The 22,034-nt window shown below is 41.4% G+C and overlaps 1 protein-coding gene across 2 annotated transcripts in view; it reads left to right on the plus strand.

Annotated features, from left to right (window-relative positions):
• Window positions 1-22,034, plus strand: part of adamts18 (ADAM metallopeptidase with thrombospondin type 1 motif, 18) — a 58,715-nt gene that overhangs the window by 10,464 nt on the left and 26,217 nt on the right. Inside the window, exons 4-12 of one of the 2 annotated variants that reach the window (XM_051380113.1) lie at window positions 7,120-7,408; window positions 8,607-8,821; window positions 9,465-9,548; window positions 9,659-9,818; window positions 10,879-10,984; window positions 12,282-12,419; window positions 12,525-12,678; window positions 14,794-14,889; window positions 16,381-16,529. In XM_051380113.1, coding sequence (XP_051236073.1) covers window positions 7,120-7,408; window positions 8,607-8,821; window positions 9,465-9,548; window positions 9,659-9,818; window positions 10,879-10,984; window positions 12,282-12,419; window positions 12,525-12,678; window positions 14,794-14,889; window positions 16,381-16,529 — 1,391 coding nt within the window. Of the gene's footprint in view, window positions 1-7,119; window positions 7,413-8,606; window positions 8,822-9,464; window positions 9,549-9,658; window positions 9,819-10,878; window positions 10,985-12,281; window positions 12,420-12,524; window positions 12,679-14,793; window positions 14,890-16,380; window positions 16,530-22,034 lie in introns of those variants that run through there. The other variant, XM_051380114.1, reaches the window with a different exon arrangement.

The raw sequence follows: 22,034 nt of genomic DNA on the forward strand, positions 1-22,034 counted from the left end.
GCTCTGTTCAAGTAAAGAACCTCCATGATTCGGTTGCATCCGTAGTTTGGAACAGGATCCAGATTTTCTCACATATCTTTTCTGAAATTGCGTTGTCTCCATCAGAACAAACATGAGGGGAATGGTGCAGTAAGCAGAAACCATGAATAGAAGCCAAAGTAGGAACATGAACAATGTGGAGAAAACACTTCACAGAGAATTTGGAGCCTAGCCCAGTATCACACCTGTGCACACCTGGGAAAGGAAGCGTTATTGTCAGATTTTTGGTTGCGACAAGATTCCCTCTGTCTAACCTTCTGAAAAGGGCTGTTCATTTGTTTCATACGGTCAGAACAGTGCTTTTGAAGAAGAATGCATCCTGGGCCTTGAACTAATAATAACTGTGGCCATTCTCAAGATGGGCCACACTACCTTTGCACTCATTACCTCAGTTGTAGAGATGTTTGATAAAGATGGACTCATATCAATGATAGGGGAAAGCAGCACTAGCATCCCAAAGCTTTCCAAATAAACTTAAATTTTAATAACGCATTCTGCCCCCTAGAATTAAACCCTGGTTGAAAATTCTAAGCTCCTGTGGCATATGTGGGGTTGATGTTTGTGTCCAGTAGCTTATTTAAAGAGTTTGTGTTGTATTGTGTTGAAGGCTGACCTGAAGCCCATGAACATAATGAGTTTCGGTTGGCTTTATAATTGTTGTTTTACATTGGAGATTTGTAGTCATCACCTTTTTATACCAGAGCCGGGCAATGTCAGACCTGTGTTTAAGTGGGAGCCTGGTTGGAGCCAGGTGGGATTACACATGTTGGCTCATTTATGCCAACAGGGAACATGGATTCCTGCTCTGGTCTCATTTTTTTCTTGTAAAGGATTGAAGTACTTTGCATCTTTAAGTATTGTGTCAATGATGTTCTTTCTTACTATAGTCTGTGTATGTTTTTTTCAGTCCTGGAACTGAAATCATTGACTAAAAGAGTTCATGCCTTTGGATATACCATTTTATGATCACTGGATATGATGACCTACTGTAAAAACTCTGTTTTCTTTTTCCAGCAAGTGAATCATTTTGCTTCCTTTACAACCTCCAGTTCATTCAGCTCTACTGGGTGTTAGGGTGTAACAGGCAGATATGTAGAGATAGCAGACTTCCCATGTCTGTAACCTCCACCTCTTCAGCCCCAGGTGCTATTGCTGCAAAATGGAAAAGTTATCGCTATCACACAAATTACAGCACATTCATGTGCATTTCATCATAATTAAGACCCTTTAAGTTGATTTAAATGACACTTTCACATCATTTGCATCACAGCAGCACTGTATTTCTAAGTCAGTGAGTGTTAGGGCTGCACTGTAACCCAGTTAGAGTGCAATTAACAGCACTTTGAAGGAGGACATTTCCATTTGTATGGGCTGGTGTGGGAGTAGTCCTCCTGTTCCCTGCTGTGTCTACACAGGATAACGAGTGGGACCGTGCCCAAAGGATCCAAATGACAAAAGATTCATCCAAAACCATCAGTTTCTCTCTTTCTGTTTGCCCACCTCTGCTGTGTTCTCCAGACATGCTCGCAGGGTGTCAGTAGGTTGTTCAAAGACAATTAGTGATCCCAAACAAGGACAGCAAGACTCCGGGCCATTGGCACATTGTGATCCTCATCAGTCGTACATGAAGAGGGATATCTAGACATACAGTACGGTCACTAATGGCACAGCAGCAGTTCACCAGTCCGGCTGTATTCGTGTTCCCATCAATGTATTCTAAATTAACATTTTGAACACTAAGACTAAGACTGCAACAGTCTTCTCATCGCTCACATGGCTCTATAATATATCCATGATTGCTGCACACAGTTTTGCGTCATTTTCCTCCCATTAATGCTTAAACCAAAAAGAAATGCCATAATTCCATCGCATTTTCTGGATAGTTTTTTACTGTTTTAGGTTTGACTGGCACTTTTTTAATTACATCATCTTCTTTTTGTTGTCCAACTGTAATACTACTACTACTACTACTACTACTAATATAATAATAATAATAATAATAATAACAAACTTTACACTTTAACACTATTAGTTCCAAAGTGCCTCACTGTAGAGTTGGTGCTACCTGCTGTTTATCTCGATGAACCATCTTGTATAAGGGTAGTGGATGGAAACAGGAATTCATTTGCAGTTTTTGTTGATTTATTCAATATTCAGTTAGAAGTTACAATACATTTGGATGGAAACATGGCTTATGAATGCAGCTGTGTGCTGTATAATACAGTCATTTGAAGTTAAAGAAGGAGAAATTCAGCCGATGTTATGCCCTGTCATTGCTGCTTGGCTCTTGTCTACTGTGCCATCTTCCTCTGATCCAAGATCCAAAATTACAATCTCTTCTCTACCCATTTCTTACCCCATTTTAAACACACATAATTCACTTGAGCAAACTGTAATTACTGAAATTGTGATTCTATTGAATACGTTAGATGCCTGAGGGGCCTCTCTGCTCCTGTATGATTTTCCCCCTCACCACACACTGTGCTCACGTGACTCTGTGCTGAGCTGGAGTGCAGATGTGCTTTGGAGCTCGGTAATCACCAGCTTGGGGCTTCTCGCCGCTCAGCACTAGTCTTTAACAGCATGTAAGCACTTACTCATTTGCCTTATAATATCATGGTAGGAAACCTTAAAAGAGGCTAAAGTTTATACAGAGACAAGTTAAAGATGCCGGCTCTCCTGACATAAACTGTTATGTTGCCAAAAACACAGAGCTGTTTGTTGGAGTGGCTTGTATTGGCTTTACCCAAGGAAGAGGAAAGGTTCTGAGGGAGTTTTTTATCCCTCGTTTTTCTCATGTAGAAAATAATGCCATTGCTGATTGGAGGTGACTTTGTTCAACCTGTAATCTGACTGTGTGAATGTGTGTGTGAGAGAGATGTGGGAGTCGTGGGAGGAAAGTAAAGTGGTATTTAGCAGCAAGTGTTCATCCCTTTAATCTAGCCAAGTCTTACAAGTGTTAATGTATGGAGATAACTAGGTCTGCTGTATCAGCGTTACAGCTGGCCTCTCTCTGGTGTCTGTAAACTCTGTGAAACTCTATACAGCTCATCTATCTTTTTCATAGTACGTCATTAAACATATAGACTGGCTCAAGAGCGTTTTCATCAAATGAGACTGGCAAAAAATTGGTTATATGAATAATGTTGTACATCTATAATCTGCAATATCCTTAATATTTTAAAACATGCATGCAACAATTGCAAAAAATCTCAATCTTTGTGGCAAAAATGTCGCATTTTAGTTGTGAACTTGTCAGAAATCACACATTTTACTGCTTTAAACTGACCAGTAATGCAGTTTTGATTCATCAGCATTTAGCATTAGCATTAGCAGCACAGGACACATGTACTGTATGTGATCAGACCATGTCCTGCTTCAATTATACTCCACACAGTAACTGTTTCACTGTTTTTTTAAAACACTGTGATAGGATCGAAGGTCAGAGGATCCGCCTTGTCTCATTACTGAACAGGACACTACTGCTGCATCTGCAGTATGTTGTTGAACTTTAAATCCACCTTTTACATGATCACCCATTGATGTATCTACTTTGTTGGGTTTGAAAGGCAGGTAACTGTTATGTTTTATTAGTTGTTCTTTCTTTGGTATTCGCTGAGACATACAATACATGCTGACAAAAGAAAACTTAATCCACACACGAACACAGACACAGAACACCATTATTACTGCAGATGGAATATATTTCCTGTCATTATCATCACAGACACTTCCATCTGCTAACAGCTGGAAAAGAAAGTGGAGAGTTGGCAGATGTGGTGACACAGCAAGACAGAGAGAAAGAGAGAGAGAGAGAGAGAGAGAGAGAGAGAGAGAGAGAGAGAGAGAGAGAGAGAGATAATGGATGGAAGTTGTAAGTTAGCAGTAGTTGTTAGTAACTTTGGTAGTGTTATTGTTGGAGTGCAGTGGTTGCTCCAGGCAGGTTGGGTGTTACTCACTGATTACACCTCCTTTGTCTGAAGGAATTAGATGATACACACTGCAAAAAGACAATCTTAAAACAATATTTTGAAGTAAAACCTATTTTGATGTTATGTTAATGAGGTCAGTGTAATGTTCTAAAGGTGTTAGTTGAGGGGAGAAAACATTATGAAATCATCTCCCAGTGCTGCAGGATGATTACACTGATATTGTTTGACGGAAGGAGCTGTCAGGGAAAAAAAAGAAAAGAAAAACGTTTCATCTTTAAAAGAAGAATATTTCATGAGGTGTGTGTTTTTACATGTCAGGTCTGTTGTAAATGCCAGACAGAAAGACAGATGAAAAGATGGGCAAATGAGAGGCGACAGCAATGTGTGCTGATGGGAGACACCTCCTTTGACCTCTTCGAGCTCTGTTTTGAATTCCAATCTATTTTGGGAAGCTCCAGTCATTTTTGCCAAGGACCTCCTCTCTCCTTCTCTTAATTCAAGTCTTTGATTTGATATATTTTATTCATGGCCTAGAGGGGAAATTTTCTTTCCACCCTGTGCTTGCAGATGGAGCCTTTCCGTGCGATGCTGCGGGAGCAGGTAGCTGTGAAGTATCTAGCTCAAGGTTGTTTTGGCAGGTATTGATGTGCTGGGGTTCAAACCATTGACATTGCAGAACAAAACTCCTAACCACTGGACCATGTGGACCTTACATGTAGTCAAAATAATGAAGTTTGACAGTTAACTTCCTGTAAAACTTCCCATTGCACCATGGAAGATTGATGGAAGAAAAAGATGATTTATGGACAGATGAAAGATGTGCTGGCAGCTGGACGGTTAAAGAGCTGGATGGATGGACGGATGGATGAATGGATGGATGGATGGATGGATGGTTAGAGGGATGGATGGGACTGATGATGGCAGCCTGCCATGTATCCAGGCACTGTTTTGACAACAAGAGCCCCGCCATGGCTTCTCTTTTGTCCTGCCTCTGTTTATTTTACCACCTGCTAGTCTGGGGGGAATGGGGTCAGCTCAACAGGAGCAGGGTCCTGTCACACACACACACACACACACACACACACACACACACAACACACGCCACTAAGTTGCTGGGGAAGTATATGACAGACATACACACAGGCACATACATACACAACAAGGTCAAAGGTCATTGGGTCAATGGGTTTGTGTGTATGTTTTTGATAAATTCAGTGAATATATGCTGTGTGTGTGTGTGTGTGTGTGTGTGTGTGTGTGTGTGTGATTGCACAGCTATTTTGTGTACATTTGGTGGGTCTTGTGGTGAATTAGGTAGAATTCCGTGGTCAGACGGAATGTTTAAGGTTCAGCAGCTCTGTCTCTCAGTTCAGGGGGCAGCTAAGGCCACTCGACTGAAACGGAGACCAAAACACTGAGCTTGTCTGCTGCTGTCACAATATGCTAGTAAACTGGGCAGGTTCATTTGCTTCTAGAGGTGGGAATACAGATACTTTGTTACTGTACTTAAGTAGCTTTTTTTTAAGGTATCTGTACTTTACTTGAGTATGTATTTTTCTAACTTTTACTCCCTACATTTTTACACATGTATTTCTACTCCTGACATTTTCAGAATAGGCTCGTTACTTAAGTTTTAATACACTGGAGGGGGAATGATTGAATATTATTATTTATATATTTTGGATGCCTTCCCAACAAGACCGGTGCATGTCACACATAACAGAAGTAACATGACGAGAATGCCGAAAACAACTTAATAAGATGAAACAAACAAGAGAGGGAGGATCGACTGTATTTGAAGTTTCAGTTAGGTTTGAACAGAAACAGCCGGTAGAAATGAATGTCCTTCAGAGAAAGCAGAAGAGGACTTTTTACCTTTATACTCCAGTATAGAATAGGGCTGTGCAATTAATTGAGACTGAGAGATTGAGAAATCGCAGTATGGCCAAATGCAGTATGCAAATCATAGAGAAAGCAGGATTATAATGAAGTACTGTAGTTCTGAAGAGAGGCCCTGGTCTTCATATCTTGTTCACCAGATGTAAGAAAACATGTTTGTTTGATACAGACCACAAAAATGTCATATCATTATGATTTCAGTGAAAATAAAATTTGCAAACCCACACTAATCCTGAATCATAACAGACAAATCAAAAGCAGAATCCATTTCTGGCAAATGAATGTACCCATATATGCATGTCCTCTGAACAACACATAAGTTGACTATTTCAAAGTGGTAAATACAATGTATGATCAGCATGTGTCAGGGAATATTTGAAGCAGTGAATGAGAAAAATACTTTATTTTGATTTAAGTCCCGATAAACATGTCCAAGAGCAAAAGAGTTAACATTTTCTAAAGCAGTCTTTCTCCCTGTTTGACTTCTGATTCAATTATATTAACCAATTCCAAAAGAAAATGTCCTATTTGACTATTCTTAATTGAATGAAATATTATAAAATGACACAATAAACTTTATTTTGAGAAAGTGCACTGTAGATATTACATTAGAAACAAAGCCAGGGTAATGAATGAATGAATGAATGGATGAATGAATGAAAAACAAGCAATGCAATGTAGTCTAAATTATGTTTTGAAGCAAAACCCAAACTCGGATTTAACTGCTTAAACACATGATTTAGATTTTTGCTAAAATCAATTAATAACAAAGCTCAGCTCTCCATAAAAAATTGAATTTCACGCTATTCTGTCTTCCAGCTGAATAAGACATCTCCTCCCCTAGACAGCTGTATTCTCTCACACTGTGCACATCTGCCTAATGTTAGGATAGAGTTAGGTGGTAAGTGTAGGTGGGGCTGATCTGGGAGGGTTTGGAGGTGAAATGTGTGTTCGCCCTCTAGTTAGAGTAGCACGGATTGTTGACTTCACTCAACAGCTGCTTCAGCTACACTGCAGCTCTGTCAAGGCCATAGTGGAGACTGGATAGCTCTGTGCTTGTGTGCTATGTGAGGTGTATGACTGCAGTGTGATACTACATGACATGTATGTAGGATGTTATGTCATAATGGCAGCTGTCTCTTTGTGTATACACTAGATTGCTTCAAGACTAATACATCCCTGTATTGCTTGGTGGAGGTGAGTAATCTGTGGTTTTTCACTGTCCATGCCTTTTGTGTTTGTCTTCCAGTCAGGTTTGATCCGTGTGTCTCAGGAGGAGTATCTGATTGCCCCGCTACCCCAACATCTGGCTGAACGACACAACTACAGCGCCCCCGATGGTCACCACCCGCACGTAGTCTACAAACGCTCAGCGGAACACGTTGTCCACAGAAGGTCTAGCAGCCCATCTAGCACTGGTTCTTCCAGACCTGACTACTCGTACCTTCACCATCATCATCAGCAGCAGCAGCATCATCACCATGACTACCAGCATGGAAAGCTGCAGAGGCAACACTTCTGCGGACGCCGCAAGCAATGTATGTAAGGGAACCTTATATTCCTTATATTTTACCATCTGATAATTGTGTATTTATGTTAAGACCAGCATTTCTAGCCTTTACACTCATTAGCTATTTAATCACGTTATAAGTGCAGAAGTTCCACAGAAGTGCACACCATGAATGAATATTTTTGCATGCTGTCCCTCGTTTACACACATGGCAAACATGCATGCAACTACAATATGCATTGATGATGTAATGTAGGAGGGTCACCGGTTCAAGCCCCACAGACCACCGGTGGGCTAGTAGTGGGAGAGTTGCCAGTTTTCACCTCCTGTGCTCTGCCAAGGTGCCCTTGAGCAACTAACCCCTAACCCCTAACTGCTCCCCGGGCGCTTAGTCTGCCCACTGCTCCTATGTAAATAGGTTGGGTTAAATGCAGAGACCAAGTTTCATTTCATGTATGTAAAAGTGCTGTTAATGGTGTATATATACTGTGAATATGACAATAAAAAGCCTTTCTTTTTCTAAAGTAGCAATGTGATATAAAGATTGTAATCATATGAAAATATAGGATAGACCCAAGGGAATTCCACCTGGTAGATAGGATGCAATTAAATGTAATACAATCACCATGCATTCTAACACAATATTATTATATTTTCAATTTCCATGTTACTACACAATATATAGTATGTAGCGAAAGATCCTTGAATGAATATACATTGAAACCAAGGCAGTATTTTTTGACTAATAATAGATTTTTTGTCTCGATATTAATAATCTTTAATGAAACATTAATTGACCATCCCTATACCAAAAAGGACAGTTCTATTCAGATTCTGTTGTGCCAGGGTAGAAATATGTAGAATAAAAGTGTTAAGTATTAGTATTTTAACTCTTAACCATGACTGTCTCTATATTTACATGTTCATTATAAACATTAATGTCTGTTTAATGAGTGCATTGCGTCCTCTGTAATAGGACCACATCAGCAGAGGCCGCTCAGCCCACAGGCTAGTTTACCTATCTTTCCTTCTAGTGGTGAGAGGTAGGAAGCAGCGTGGGGAGTGAATTTCCTGTGCTTTCAACACCAGAGGCTGTACTCTTATCACCCGGCACGAGCCAGGAAAAAGACAGTTCATTCATTCGACCCTCACTGCCAAGTCTCGCTCTCTCCCTCACACCCTCTCTGTCTTTCCTCCCTTCCGTCCTTCCCTTTTTGCCCTCCTAGACGCTCCCAAACCTCCCACTGAGGACAGTTTCATCATGCCTGACGAGTTTGCGATACCTGAGGCAGAAGGGCCAGGAAGGGCAAAGAGATCGCCCATCAACTCCAACAGGGTGGGGGGCCTGAATGTGGAGACCCTGGTGGTGGCAGACAGGAAGATGCTGGAGAAACACGGCAGGGACAACGTCACCACCTACGTCCTCACCGTCATGAATATGGTGAGGGTGGGAGAGGGGAGGAGGAGGAAAGGAGGAGGTGGCACGAAACACATGCTGACATGGATAATATAGGGATGGCTCAAAGACACATGGGAAATCTGTTGTATTGCTGTTTCTCCCAGCTCTTGTTCGTTTATGGGAGACTCTGAACAGACCAGTACAACCAGCAAGGCGAGGGTCACATGACGAGGGGGATAGAAACATTGCACATGTACAGATATACACAGGCATACTATATTTTATTTTATATATCATATTTTATTCTCTTTCTTTACTCTTTGCTCTATATTCCTGTTCTGCTGTGCCAATTTGAATTTCCTTTTACGGGGGATTAATACAGAAGTCTCATCTGCGTCTTCATCTGCTTGAAACATAATACAGAAAGGAAACTGGATTTATATTGAAGGGATCCTGAAAGTGAGACTTTGTAACTTTTAAAAGAAGAAATTGTTTGTTCATTATCTTACAATTAAAAAGTTGAACACTCCAAGTTCTACCTGTAAGCTAACCCAGATATAAGTAGTTTGTATTAAGGCTGAACATACTTTGTATTTCTCTCAGTAAGAGGAGAGCATAGGACAATCAGAAAAACAACAAATATTAGATTTGACACATACTTGAACTGTTTTCTAATGTCTTGCAGGTTTCCAGTCTTTTCAAAGATGGCACCATTGGGACGGATATCAACATTGTAGTGGTTAGCTTGTTACTCCTGGAACAGGACCCGGTCAGTAGATTCAGACAACAATTCTTCCCAATTGCACTGGGCATTGGCGATTGATTAATTCACTCAATCACTCTTGCTCTGCTTCTCCATTTCTCTCCTTTCATTTCCAGCTGGGCCTGACCATCAATCACCATGCTGACCAGTCCCTCAACAGTTTCTGTCAGTGGCAGTCAGGTCTGGTGGGGAAAGGTGGTAAACGGCACGACCATGCTGTCCTCCTCACCGGACTGGACATCTGTTCCTGGAAGAATGAGCCCTGTGACACCCTGGGTAAGGCTGTGCTCAGCTGACCTTAACAAGCTTAACCTCCTGAACAACATCGAATGTGCCAAACACCTGGGTCTGGATGAAAAATGTGCAACAAAGTACCAAAGGTTGAGCAACAGCTAGGCTTTACCATGTCTGAAGTGAGCAGTGTTGCGCTTTAGGATGAGTTTATGTTCAGTTTACGCATGAAGCTTGTAGGAACAGTAGGCAGCTGGAACAACATCAGTGTAACCAACTAATCTTGGCTAATATCTTAATCGTATTGCTTTCACATAATCGTATTGCTTTCACCTCACTAATTGCTAGTAATCTCAGGGCAGCACTTTATCTCATTAACTGTAGGAGGTAAAACAGGTGGAACTTGAGTCACGATTACAATGATTTATTATCTGTAGGCAACTTCTGTATGTCTGTAAAAATAGAAATAGACTGACTGAGACAAAGACAACACAGAAGTGAACCGAGGCAGAGGTAAAGAGGTCTTGGATTTGAACACTAACGCAGTTATGTGCGACTTAAATTTTGCCAGTGTTGTTACAGTTTAACATCTGGCTCTTTAAGTCATTCGTCAACTACATATTGATGTTTCTACCGCACATGTTCTTATATTTTTGGGTCCACTGGGAGAAACTGCTGCCAGAAAATGAGAAAAAACAGTGACCACTACTGAATATTTTCATCAGCTTGTCCGTTACAGTAAATTCCCACATCTAGGATCACTTATCTTTTTCATAAGGCTGTCAGGTCCATCATCAGCAGTAGTCCTCTAAACTGATGTGAGGTTGTATTTTGCAGCTGGTGTGAAATCCCCCTCTATTCATTGTATGCAAAATGCAATTATGACAGGCGTTTGTTTCCTGCTGAATCTATCAAAGGTTTCAACAGAAAGAATGTGCTCAGTTACAGCACAGAGAAAGAGACAAGATGATTGTTTTTTAGGTTAGATTTTGTCAATCTTCCGCTTTTTATGCGGTCAGTATATTATAGTATTATAGTTAATAACAAAAGTATCCCGTGCCAAGTAATATATATTATCTCTCTCCCCCTGCCTTTGTCTCTACAGGCTTTGCCCCCATCAGTGGAATGTGCAGCAAGTACAGGAGCTGTACCATCAATGAAGATACAGGACTGGGCTTGGCTTTCACCATCGCTCACGAATCTGGACACAAGTATGTTAAATAAACCATAACACATTTTCTGGAAACCATATCACTTTCTGTTGTGTTCCACAGTTGTAAAGCTGCTTTCACAGTCAAAGTTGACACAAACATTGATGGATATTGTACCTGCTCACGTAAACAAAAGTGTCAGTCTTTTTAGTGTCATTTTAGAGTGGTAGATTATAGCAGGGATTGTCAAAGTCTGAGACTGTGGAAAGGCTTGGAGAAATGTGTACTCCCTCCTTAGTTTACTTGCTTAGTTTTGCTCAATTCCTGGATGCCTATGGGATCTTGATCATGTTATTTGATCCCACAGACACTCAACAACTGGGCCAAGGCAGCCTTATATTGCTCTTTGACACAGCTTCAGACTTCTTCAAATACATAAAAAAAAGTCTGTCCTCAGGCATTTATTAGTTTCTGACTCTGGGAAAGTGGGGAAGACAGTAAAGTTCCCAAGAACTACTGCATCTCTATCTCTTTAACCAGATCACACACATTTAGACTATTCTGTGTGATCTCCTTTTGATAACTCATGTAATAACTAATGTAATTAGTAACTGTTTGGAGCCCTCCTGGGGAGGCCGGCCTCCCACTTTGAAAACTTCTGGACCATACCAGTCACTATATTGGCTCTATACTGTGAGTGGATGTAATGAATCTATATTGAATGAAATAAATGTGGCCTGATTTATAGAAGCAAATACACTCTGAAATATGAGCATTACGTTAGAGCACTACTTCATCTACTCCCTGAAACTTTATGAGAGAATAATGGAAACTGCCTCAGGCCACACGGATCTGTGTTTGTGTAGGTTTCCATTGAGAAGGGAGGCCATTTATTTTTTAAATTTAGATTTCATGTTGGGGTGAAACTCCTCCATCTGTCTGGCATGCTCTCAACACAAACTAGGAACAATGTGTTTTTTTTTTTTAAATGTCACCCAGGTGATAATATGTCAGCATTTCGGTAAGCCGCAATATCCCAATGAATTTAGTAAGCCAAGTAGAAGGCATGTCCAGAAACATGTTGACTCAAGGCTTAAAACTGTTCAGTGACAACAAAGAAGTAATTGCTAAACATATGACGTAGCGAAAAGGGAGAAAATCTTTGCTACGTGCATCAGGAAGCGTGTGAGATTTTCTGATGACTCCATGCAATAAAGCTATATTTTCATTTCATTATATAGTGTAACTTTAAAAAGGCAGATAAACAAACATCAGCTTGATCATCACAAGAAAAACTGTCATGTTATTTATATTAAAATCCTAATTTTTACTCATGACTTTGAACTTTTTCCTCCAGTTTTGGGATGATACATGATGGTGAGGGGAACCCTTGTCGCAAGACAGAAGGCAACATTATGTCTCCCACTCTGGCTGGAAACAATGGGGTCTTCTTCTGGTCCACCTGCAGTCGACAGTATCTCAGCCGCTTCCTTGGGTAGGCCTCAACGCCGCATGCAAGTGCACAAACACTGTTAAAGCTGCCAGCCAGTTGTCATTGCTCCCTTTCTGACTGACATGGGTGATTTGCTGTGTTAACCAGAACAGCCCAGGCATCCTGTCTGGTGGATGAGCCTAAGCAGATCGGTCAGTACAAGTACCCTGAACAGCTTCCCGGGCAGCTGTATGACGCAGACACACAGTGCAAGTGGCAGTTTGGTTCCAAAGCCAAACTGTGCAGCCTGGATTTTGTCAAGGTGAGATATTCACTTTATACATTTTTAAAATGGTTTAAAGCTGATATAATCAAAAAATTGTATATTAAAAATGCATCTCATGACTTAATGTGAAAGAGTTCACTCATAATGACAGACCCACAGAAAATCACCTGACTCTGTTGTTCCCTTCAGTTCTATGTAGCTTTATAGCATCTTTAACCTCCTTGTTTTGCTTTTACTGTGCACAGTTTTACTCATCAGTGTTGTTTTCAGCCCCAGCAGGCAGCTGCTTTTAGAACAAATGCTTAAAAACCCAGGTGGACACAAATGCTCCCACTGCCAAAAACTATAAATAAACCATATCAACTTAAAAGGTGATAATATGTCTATGTTGTGTTTACGGATGCTTCTCATCCCCCTCAGTGGCCAAAAATAAGTTATTGCAGGTTTAACCAGGGTATATTTTTGATAGAAAAAATTCTGGCTAATATGATGTTGTAAGGAAAGGAGTAGGGACACTAGATCATTATAGAACCACTGTGCATATCCTATATCTAGCGGAGAATTTGCAGAATACCGCTCGCCCTCCTAGCGGGTAGGAGAAATTACGTTGGCCTTGAAACTACAGAAAACCTGCAAGGCATTATCTAGACTAGATCCAGCGTTTGGTTTGTCCTTTCTTGGCCACTGTAGTAGTAGTTCAACATGGCGGACTCCGTAGAAAAGGAGCATCCTCTGTAGATAAAAATGTCTTATTCTAAGGTATCGAAAACACAATTCTTATTTCAGGTGATTATACACTGATGAAAACATGCCTATGAATATTATATTCCATTTCTGCCAATTGATCCTCCTAAATGTTACACAATGGACCTTTAAACTAAACCTTTGTTGTGCAGTAACAAAGAACCAAATCTCTAGCAGTTAAATAGTCCTGGTTTTAAATGAACCCCAACAATCCTAAATCAAGTATTTTTCCTGTGTCCCTCTGCCTAAACCAAGACTCACTAGATAAGCCTCCAGTAATGAGATGGAGGGCCCAGATCGTATAGGGGCTGCAATTGTCTGCTTTACAGCGCTAATGATGCAGTGCTAAATTGGCACTTTATTAATTAGCATGATCTTTGCACAACAGCCTCAAACCCCCCACATTTGACCCTCCATTAACATGCATTCCATCATTTGAATGGGAATGCCCAGCATCCCCCCCCGTGTTCCCCCTCTAAGCCTTGTGGTCTTGGTATAAGCCTTTATGTTAGGAGCATTCAGTGATGTTGATTCAAATGTAAATGCTGTTTAAAATACTACAGGTTTTCCTCTCCAGGGCTGTAATTGCTGGGAAATCGACTTTGCCAAATCGTATATATGACGGATTAGCACACATGACATCGCCTTGGGTATTCATGACTTCTCTAAGTCCCCGCTAAGTTTCCCTAACAGAAGATCAAATACTACATCTGCATTTCTTAGACATGCGTGCAAGTCGGTGGGTGGTAAATTAACCTACACGCTGATTAACAGTGGATTTGGGGCTGCCTTTCACACTTTACCCCCTGTTTTCTTTGTCCCTGATGGGCTCATATGGAATGATTTTCAGCATGCCGGTATGGCTGTCAACCACCTGCTCGGCATCACAGAAGGACAAAGACTCAAACACACACACACACACACACACACACACACACACACACACACACACACACACACACACACACACCGGAGAACCCTCTTCTGCTCTTACCCTGCCTCCTGTCTGCTTTCTCTCTTGTTGCCAGTTGCAGAATGGCGGGTTGCCAGACTCTGCCGCCTCTCTTTCGACCCCGGCTCTCCCTCTGTGCTCACTCGCTTGCACTGTCTCTGTATTGTTGGGTCAGATGACACATACAGTTATAGCCCGTTTCATTAAAGAAGTACAGTGATTAGATTTGACACCGAGGCTTTGTGGAGAGGTTTATCCCCGGTTGTCGTGGCGGTGGGGGCTGATAGACCGGCGTGATGGTGGTCCTGGCAAGAAGCAGGTGCTGTCGGGTCAAGGAAGAGGGAAGAGGGGGAGGAAGATGAAGCCAAAGGTCCATTAGTTTATAGTCATACAAAAAAAACACTGTATGCGATAGACACCTCATCCTGTGTGTGTTTGTTTGATTTGTTTGACAGGACATCTGCAAGTCGCTGTGGTGTCATCGCACAGGGCACCGGTGTGAGACCAAGTTCATGCCTGCTGCAGAAGGCACCAGCTGTGGTCCTGACATGGTGAGGAAATGCCTTGTTCACGCAGCAGCCAGTCACTGAGCCTGCTGCCTGACAATTTTACTTGACTGACATATTAATTAGACACCATGCATACATTTCTAATCAGTGATAAATGGACAAAATGTGCCTAACGGTGTCTCATTTGGATGCACAATATGGGTATGTTTTTGCATATGAATGAGCATCAAATTCAAGACTGATAATTAGGTGTAAAAAAGGGATCCAAAAATGATACTTATTATGATTATTATTAATATGATTTATTACAACCTGGGTTTTTTCCTATTTGTTATAATAACATTGTGCTCAACAAGTTAATTGCTGAGATGTGGGAATTACTGGTGTGATATCACTAAATGGAAGGCTGACATCAGGTCACTTTCTGGCTGAAAGCTAGATGAAAAGATTGATTCTATTCTCATGTCTGTATGGAAATGCTGCTCATGGTGATGACAAGATCACAGGAAGCCAAAGTGTAAGAAATTACTAGAAATAATCACATCGTGTTGTCTTTAAACTTTGTTTTTTGTAAGCTTTATTTGTGACCTCTAAAGGTGAATTTTGTTACCTTTGGAAAAAGCCAAGTTAGCTCTTTCCCCTTGTTTCCAGTCTTCGTGCTAAGCTAAGCTAATTGGCTGCAGGTGGTGGCTTCATATTTACAGTACAGTATTAATCTTCTCAATCTATCTAACGCTTGGCAAGAAAAAGAATAAGCTTATTTCCCCAAATATTTAACTATTCCTTTTAACAAATCCCCAGTTAGTCTGACTTATTAAAGAGAGAACTGTCAGTTGAACACATAGCAGTTTACACACTGACTTCCTGATTTAACTTTGATCTGATGTGCTTGTTGTAGCTGTGAGTACTTTTCCTGAGTAATGAGAGATTATCACTGACATTTTGAGTGGTTCAGATAAACTGTTGGGTGTTTACAGCCTGTCTGAACATCTGACTGCTAATTTCTTGCTGCATCAGGCTTTGTTGTAGTGAATGTGTTTCCACATGGAAATGAATTACTCCCTTGAGTAAAATGTTATACTAATTGATAGAAATAATGTCCACAAATACAAGAGCCAAGTTGTAATAAACCATCCTTTAAGCTGAAGTATTCATACTTTCCTGAACCAAAGTAAATCCTTCCAATGTGAAAAGACAGAGTTGACAGCTCATGCTAGATTCTTTTATTTTATTGTCAGTTCTCCCAGCTGGACGGGAACGGTCGAACTTTTTCACATATCGAAATATGATATTAGTAAGAGAGAGAGGTGGTGATGTGTGGGTGAGTGCAGGGCTTGGCTTGGATTGGCTCGGGCATGTGCATGTGTATATGTGTGTGTGAGAGTCTGGGTGTCCAGGTGTGGTGCTGGGCATTTGTCCAAGCCAGGAAACTCAGGCAATAAGCCCGGGCCAACACTCAAGTACTGATAAGAAAGCTATTTCTGTGCGTCTTTTTCTCTTCTTTCATTTCTCTCACCTCTCTCCTTGCTCCAGTGGTGTCGGAGGGGTCAGTGCGTCAAATATGGGGAGCATGGTCCCAGGGCGGTCCATGGCCAGTGGTCATCCTGGTCTCAGTGGTCTGACTGCTCCAGAACTTGTGGAGGAGGGGTCATGTACAGGGAGCGCTCCTGCACCAGCCCAAGGTATGCACACGCTCACATAATCTCCTATTAATTGAATTCATAAGCTCCCTTTTAATGCTAATAACCTGCCAAACAGATGACAAAGTGATTCATCTTGTCATGCGGCTGCTTCCACAATGAAAACCTGAGTTGCAGTTTGGGCCAGAAAGCAATTCTTGAATGCTGCATGTCTCAAAATCCTTCCTTTCTGAACACCTGAAAGTGCTGTCTGCCAGGTAGCTGTCAGCGCAGACATGCACACACATACTCTACACACACACACAGACACACACACATGCGCCTGATAACGGCTCTCATCAGTCAGGCTGACAGTCCAGACAGACAGACTATCTCTCCCCATGCTCCAGACGAGGAAAACCTCCTAATAGCATGCTCTTTTCTCTGCAAGCTGCCAAGACAGTCAGCAAACGTCCCCTATTGCTGCTCACTCACACAAACATAATTCTACATAATTCTGCAGACCCAGATCCCACAGTGCATATCTCTTTGTTAGCAAAGGGCTCTGTGCATGTCATTACAGGAACGTGAGAGACCCTCAGTTTTAATGTTGTTTCATAACAGATGTACAATCCCTCATTGTTACTCCCCAGAACACTTGGGAGATTTATTAGATGATTTTAAGCATTTGTTTCACTTCCATACAATAGATTACTCGATTTATTGTTGTTCTGTCACAGTGGCGCGATCAGTTAATTGATCGTCTCGACCTGCAGTTAGTTAGCCAGCCCCCACAGCACTAACCCTTTAAATTTAATACAGGACAAGAGGGATGTCTGCAATGGGATATTCAGAGAAAGGACTGATATCCTAATCATTCATGCCATTTCAGCTTCTCTTCTGCCTTCACCGTGTAGTATGTCTAATCCATACACTGAAGTCTTACAGACGTCTTGTTAGACATCGACATTAAAGGATTGTTCCACCGCAGGAACTTTCCCCAGGGACTAGAAACCTTTGGAGGAACTCAGTGTGTTTCCACCGCAGGGCTCAGGGTTTAAGTTAAGTTCTGGGGACATTTTACCCCTCAAAAAGTCTCTGCTCAGGGGATAGTACATTCCATATGTAAAGGAACTTTGGGGGTGGGGCCTGCAGCGCTGAACATTTTTGATTGGTCGGGTACTGGCAGCATTTTATGTCAGCCCCCATTTTTAAACATCTGTTGCTGCATACCAGTTTGTTTATTATTCATTGTGCTTTGACACGTCAACATGGAGTGACAAAGGACTGTCAATAATTAGGCCTGTCGCTTTATATGGCGCCATTGTTGTTGTGTAGTCGTATGCAAAAATGACGTGTTAAAGGAGCCGTCACTTTATCATATGTCAGCTGACTAATTTACCTAACCTTTGAACCTTTTAGTACCTTCAAAAGTAGTTCCAGGGACTAAAATGTCTGGGTTCTTTGGGTAGAAATGCAGCTTAATTTCTAATTTCATGTAATGCTGGAATAACTTTTGTTGTTGTTAAGGGTTTAAATGCTTGTCCTTGTAGGTTGTGTTAATACTAGCAATTTCCTCATATTATAATTAAAAATAATATAATTATGATAATTAATATATATATATATTTAAAAAAATCAATTTCTAGATTTTGCGATATGTCTGTTAAGTTAATGTTTAGCATATTTCATGCTGTTTGATGACCAGTGTTTCACTTAATGGGATCAAACTGTGGCTCTACAACAATTAAAGGGAGCAGCCTTACCATATAGAACTTGCACATACATTGTCACATACAATATAACCAGATACTCATAGCACAGTAAGTTTCCAACAGGATCATGACTAATGGCTAACATCCAAGGCCACTGCACCACCTTGATTGGTGGACAGATCTCAGACTTCATCACAAAGAATCTGCTGTTTGTTCTGTTAATGATTGCCATCATTCAGGAATTAGTCATAGCAGGTTAGATCATAGTGGCATGTCACATCCAATCCTACATGTCATCGCACAGACGTGTGTGATTCTGTGTGTTTAAGAGCCCGTTCGATGCATGGCAAGGATACCAGGGACACAGTTGCGCTCATAATTACTGCTGCATCTGCATACTTGACTTGAATATCAAAATGACTGCATAGGATTGTCATTTCATCTCACATAGTCATTTACACAGCAACATTTCCATGGTTGTCAGTCAAAAACAGTAAGAGCCTACACTGAGTCACTTTAGGACAAAATAACAGGTGCACCTGAACAATATAATGCAGTTTAGCCTCAGCCTCAAGAAATTAGAGTTTAATCAAAATGTCAGTGCTTACTTATTTCTAACTCCTCAACTGACAGTGATTACACTTCAGGTGATACTTCAAACCCTTTCAAGGCTCAGGTCTTCATCTTTAAAAAAAGAAAGAAAAACCTTCCTTCTACCTCTCACAGCTTCCAGATCCACTACTTCCAATTGTTGATACAGAACTTACTTTCTTTCAGTTTACACACTTGAACTGTCCAGACTTTGCCTTCAAGTGACACTTCCTGGTCAATTTATCACCCACACTTTGACGATTTCAGCTCCTTTCAGTAATTGATCTTCAACTAAATCTCCAACTCCTTTCAACACTTTCACCCCAACAAATTGTATATTTACTGCCACCTCAACTATGACTTCAATTGTTTCAGTATCTCAGCTGTTTCAAATGTTTAAACACAAGTTTGTAGCTGTGAAAATATATAATTTTTTCCCCCATCACATCCCTCCATTAAAGCGTCTGTTGAGATATTAAAACATGTCTACTGCTGTATATCATCTTCTTTACTCCACTGGTTTCATCACTACTTACTTAACAGTTGAGCAGACACTGATGTGGCTGGTCGGTCCGTCACAGGCAACTTGTCTCCTAATCCCTGTACGGGATCAAAGACCAAAACGTTTTCAGAGGCAGACCGGCCCTCATATGATACACATTATACACCATGACTGGCAGACCATAAAGGACCACAGAGCCCTTTAAACCAGGTTAGCTGTCAAGTTCATTTATCATTCCTGTGGCACTAAATAGTGCTTTGTGGGAGTAGCCGCTGAAAATTGGGTTGATGCTGCTAAACTGGGAATTATGGGGTCAGTGGGACAGAGAGGGGATGGAAAGATGGTGAGGGTTAAACATTTTCCAGTATTGCCAAGTTATGAAACCATTATCAAATTACAAACAATGGGCCAACTAACTGTCGGATCCCTTAGAGCTCTCATGTTAAAACAACCGATGTTTGTCTTAATATGGCATCTCTTTACCTCCCCCACCACCACAACACACACCTCCACTAAAATAATTCAGCCACCCAAACAAACTCAGACCTTATCCCAACTGCAGCACATACCCCTGAGTCACGTTTCGGTCCCTGACATTCAAAGTGTGTTTGCCCCCAGTAATCTCTGCGATTATTTTGGCAGGTCTCCTCTGCTCTTAATCTGAGCAGAACAAGAAGGATTAGCCTGAATCATGCTGCGTGTCTCTAATGTCATCTTCACCCCCAAACTGAACTGTCTGGACAGTCTGGGCTGTCCTCCTCAAAGATCACCGACACTGGTCAATGGGGCTGTGTGTAAGAATCTGGTGATACCATGTGTATCATGATGCAAGCTTTACCATTCAATATACTGCTATATAGTTTGATACTGTGCGCAATAGGGTACAGTATGTTGTGAAAAATATCAGATTTTAGGAAAGCTGTCATTGTATAAAGAACATACCACCATATGAATAAAATCTGAGTAAAAAGTTTACCTTTGTAAAGTTTTGTAAAGTTGACTTTATAGATATGACTTGTACATTTTCACCTCTAGCCTGCTACAAACTACAAACTCTTCACTCGGCAGGAGTAGTCTTAAAAACTTCATTTGATTCTGCACAAACTCATCCATTTTATGAGGCCAGCATGTATCTTTTGCTCAGTCTTGTAAAAGAGTTCTATGGGATGAGCCGATTAAAGCCTTCCCTTCTAGGAGTTGCTCCAAGACGGAAAATGAATCTTCTCCCTTTCCTTCCCTCCCTCCCTCCGCCTCCCTCCATTCCCTGTAGACCACCTGCCAGATCAAACGCAGTCAACCTAATCCTCACCAACAAGCCTAGGAGATTAGGTTCACGATCATGACCTGGTTTTGTAGGGAGCACATTTTGTCACACACTCGATTTAAAGGGAATGGGGGGGGTGTATGATGAGGGGGCGATGATGCTTAGATAGGACCTTGTTTGGTGCAGTCTCTCCCGGCAGACTTGTTAGAGTGTTTTACAGGGGTTAGGCTCGTAGCAGAGCGACAGGATGTGGATCTATGTGGGAAGTCGTGAGAGGGGCAGGGAGGGAGCAGGTGACTAGAAGAAGACAAGACTAGACATAATGACCTCTGACCTACAGGAGTAAAGTCTCAGCTTCTGTTGCTGGGCAGATTTACCGGGCTCCTGGGACATTTAAGCATCCTTAAGGGTCCTGAGGGCTGTGTTGGAGTTGGGGTGTAGAGGCAGAAGAGGAATGAGTCAGACACAAACTGAAAACTTGTCATATCTGGTTTCTGTCTAGTTGGAAGTAGATTTATAGTTGCAATGATATGGGGTGATTTAGGGAGAGCAGAGGAGACAATGAAGAGAAGAGGAAGAGGAACCAGGGGCGTTGTGGAACTTAGAGCCTGACTGTCCATAATCCATTAAAATGCATTCAACACCCTTCTCAGGCAAACTGTCCCTTTTTAATGCTCAGCTTTGATCAAAAGACTTTGACTGATACACGGTATATGGTGAAGTCCCCCACTGGCCTGCTGTAAGCACATTGCCATATGTGCTGCATTTGTCTGCCACTAAGTCTTAATAGGATCAGGCCTATGAAAACCTGGGCCAAACCCCCCCCCACCAAGGGAAGCTAGATCGGCACTGAGCAGATGTACACACACACACACACACACACACACACACACACACACACACACCTTGAATGGAGTTCCATCATTCTTGGCAGCTAAGTCACTGTTTGATTGAGTCCAGGTCTGAATGGTGGGGATCAACGATTGGAGTTCAAGAAAAATGCTGTGAAGCAACATGAATTTTTGCTTCTTATTGTTGCTGACATTCATTTCGTGCAGACATTTTCAGTACTGTTGCATTGGTGAAAGAAATTCTAAAGAAATACGCCTCTAGTTGTGTTCTCCTGGTGTTTACTGTTTCTGTTAAGCGCTTTTTTAGTTCCTTTTCCAAAGCATTTCATTACATTGTAACACTTAGTGAATTGTTTTTATTAGACATGTTTGATCAGCATGGTTCCCCAGTCCATGTGTGTGTCTGTGAGTTTGCAGGCCACTTTTGTAAATAGCTAAACCCAATTTTCTCTGCTGGTGGTTGAATTGGAATGCCTGGCATGAGTTTAGAAAGCCTGGGAAATCAGACATGGCACCCTTATGTCCACCGAATGTCAAGACTCTGCTTGTCTTCTTCTAAGTGGTAATTGCTTTTATAATTTTAATGGCATATTAAAGCTCCATTACCTGTTTATGTTCTGTACTTGCTATTCCCGTGTGGTTAAA

Source organism: Dicentrarchus labrax, unplaced genomic scaffold (assembly GCF_905237075.1).
Source record: "Dicentrarchus labrax unplaced genomic scaffold, dlabrax2021, whole genome shotgun sequence".
Taxonomy (NCBI): domain Eukaryota; kingdom Metazoa; phylum Chordata; class Actinopteri; family Moronidae; genus Dicentrarchus; species Dicentrarchus labrax.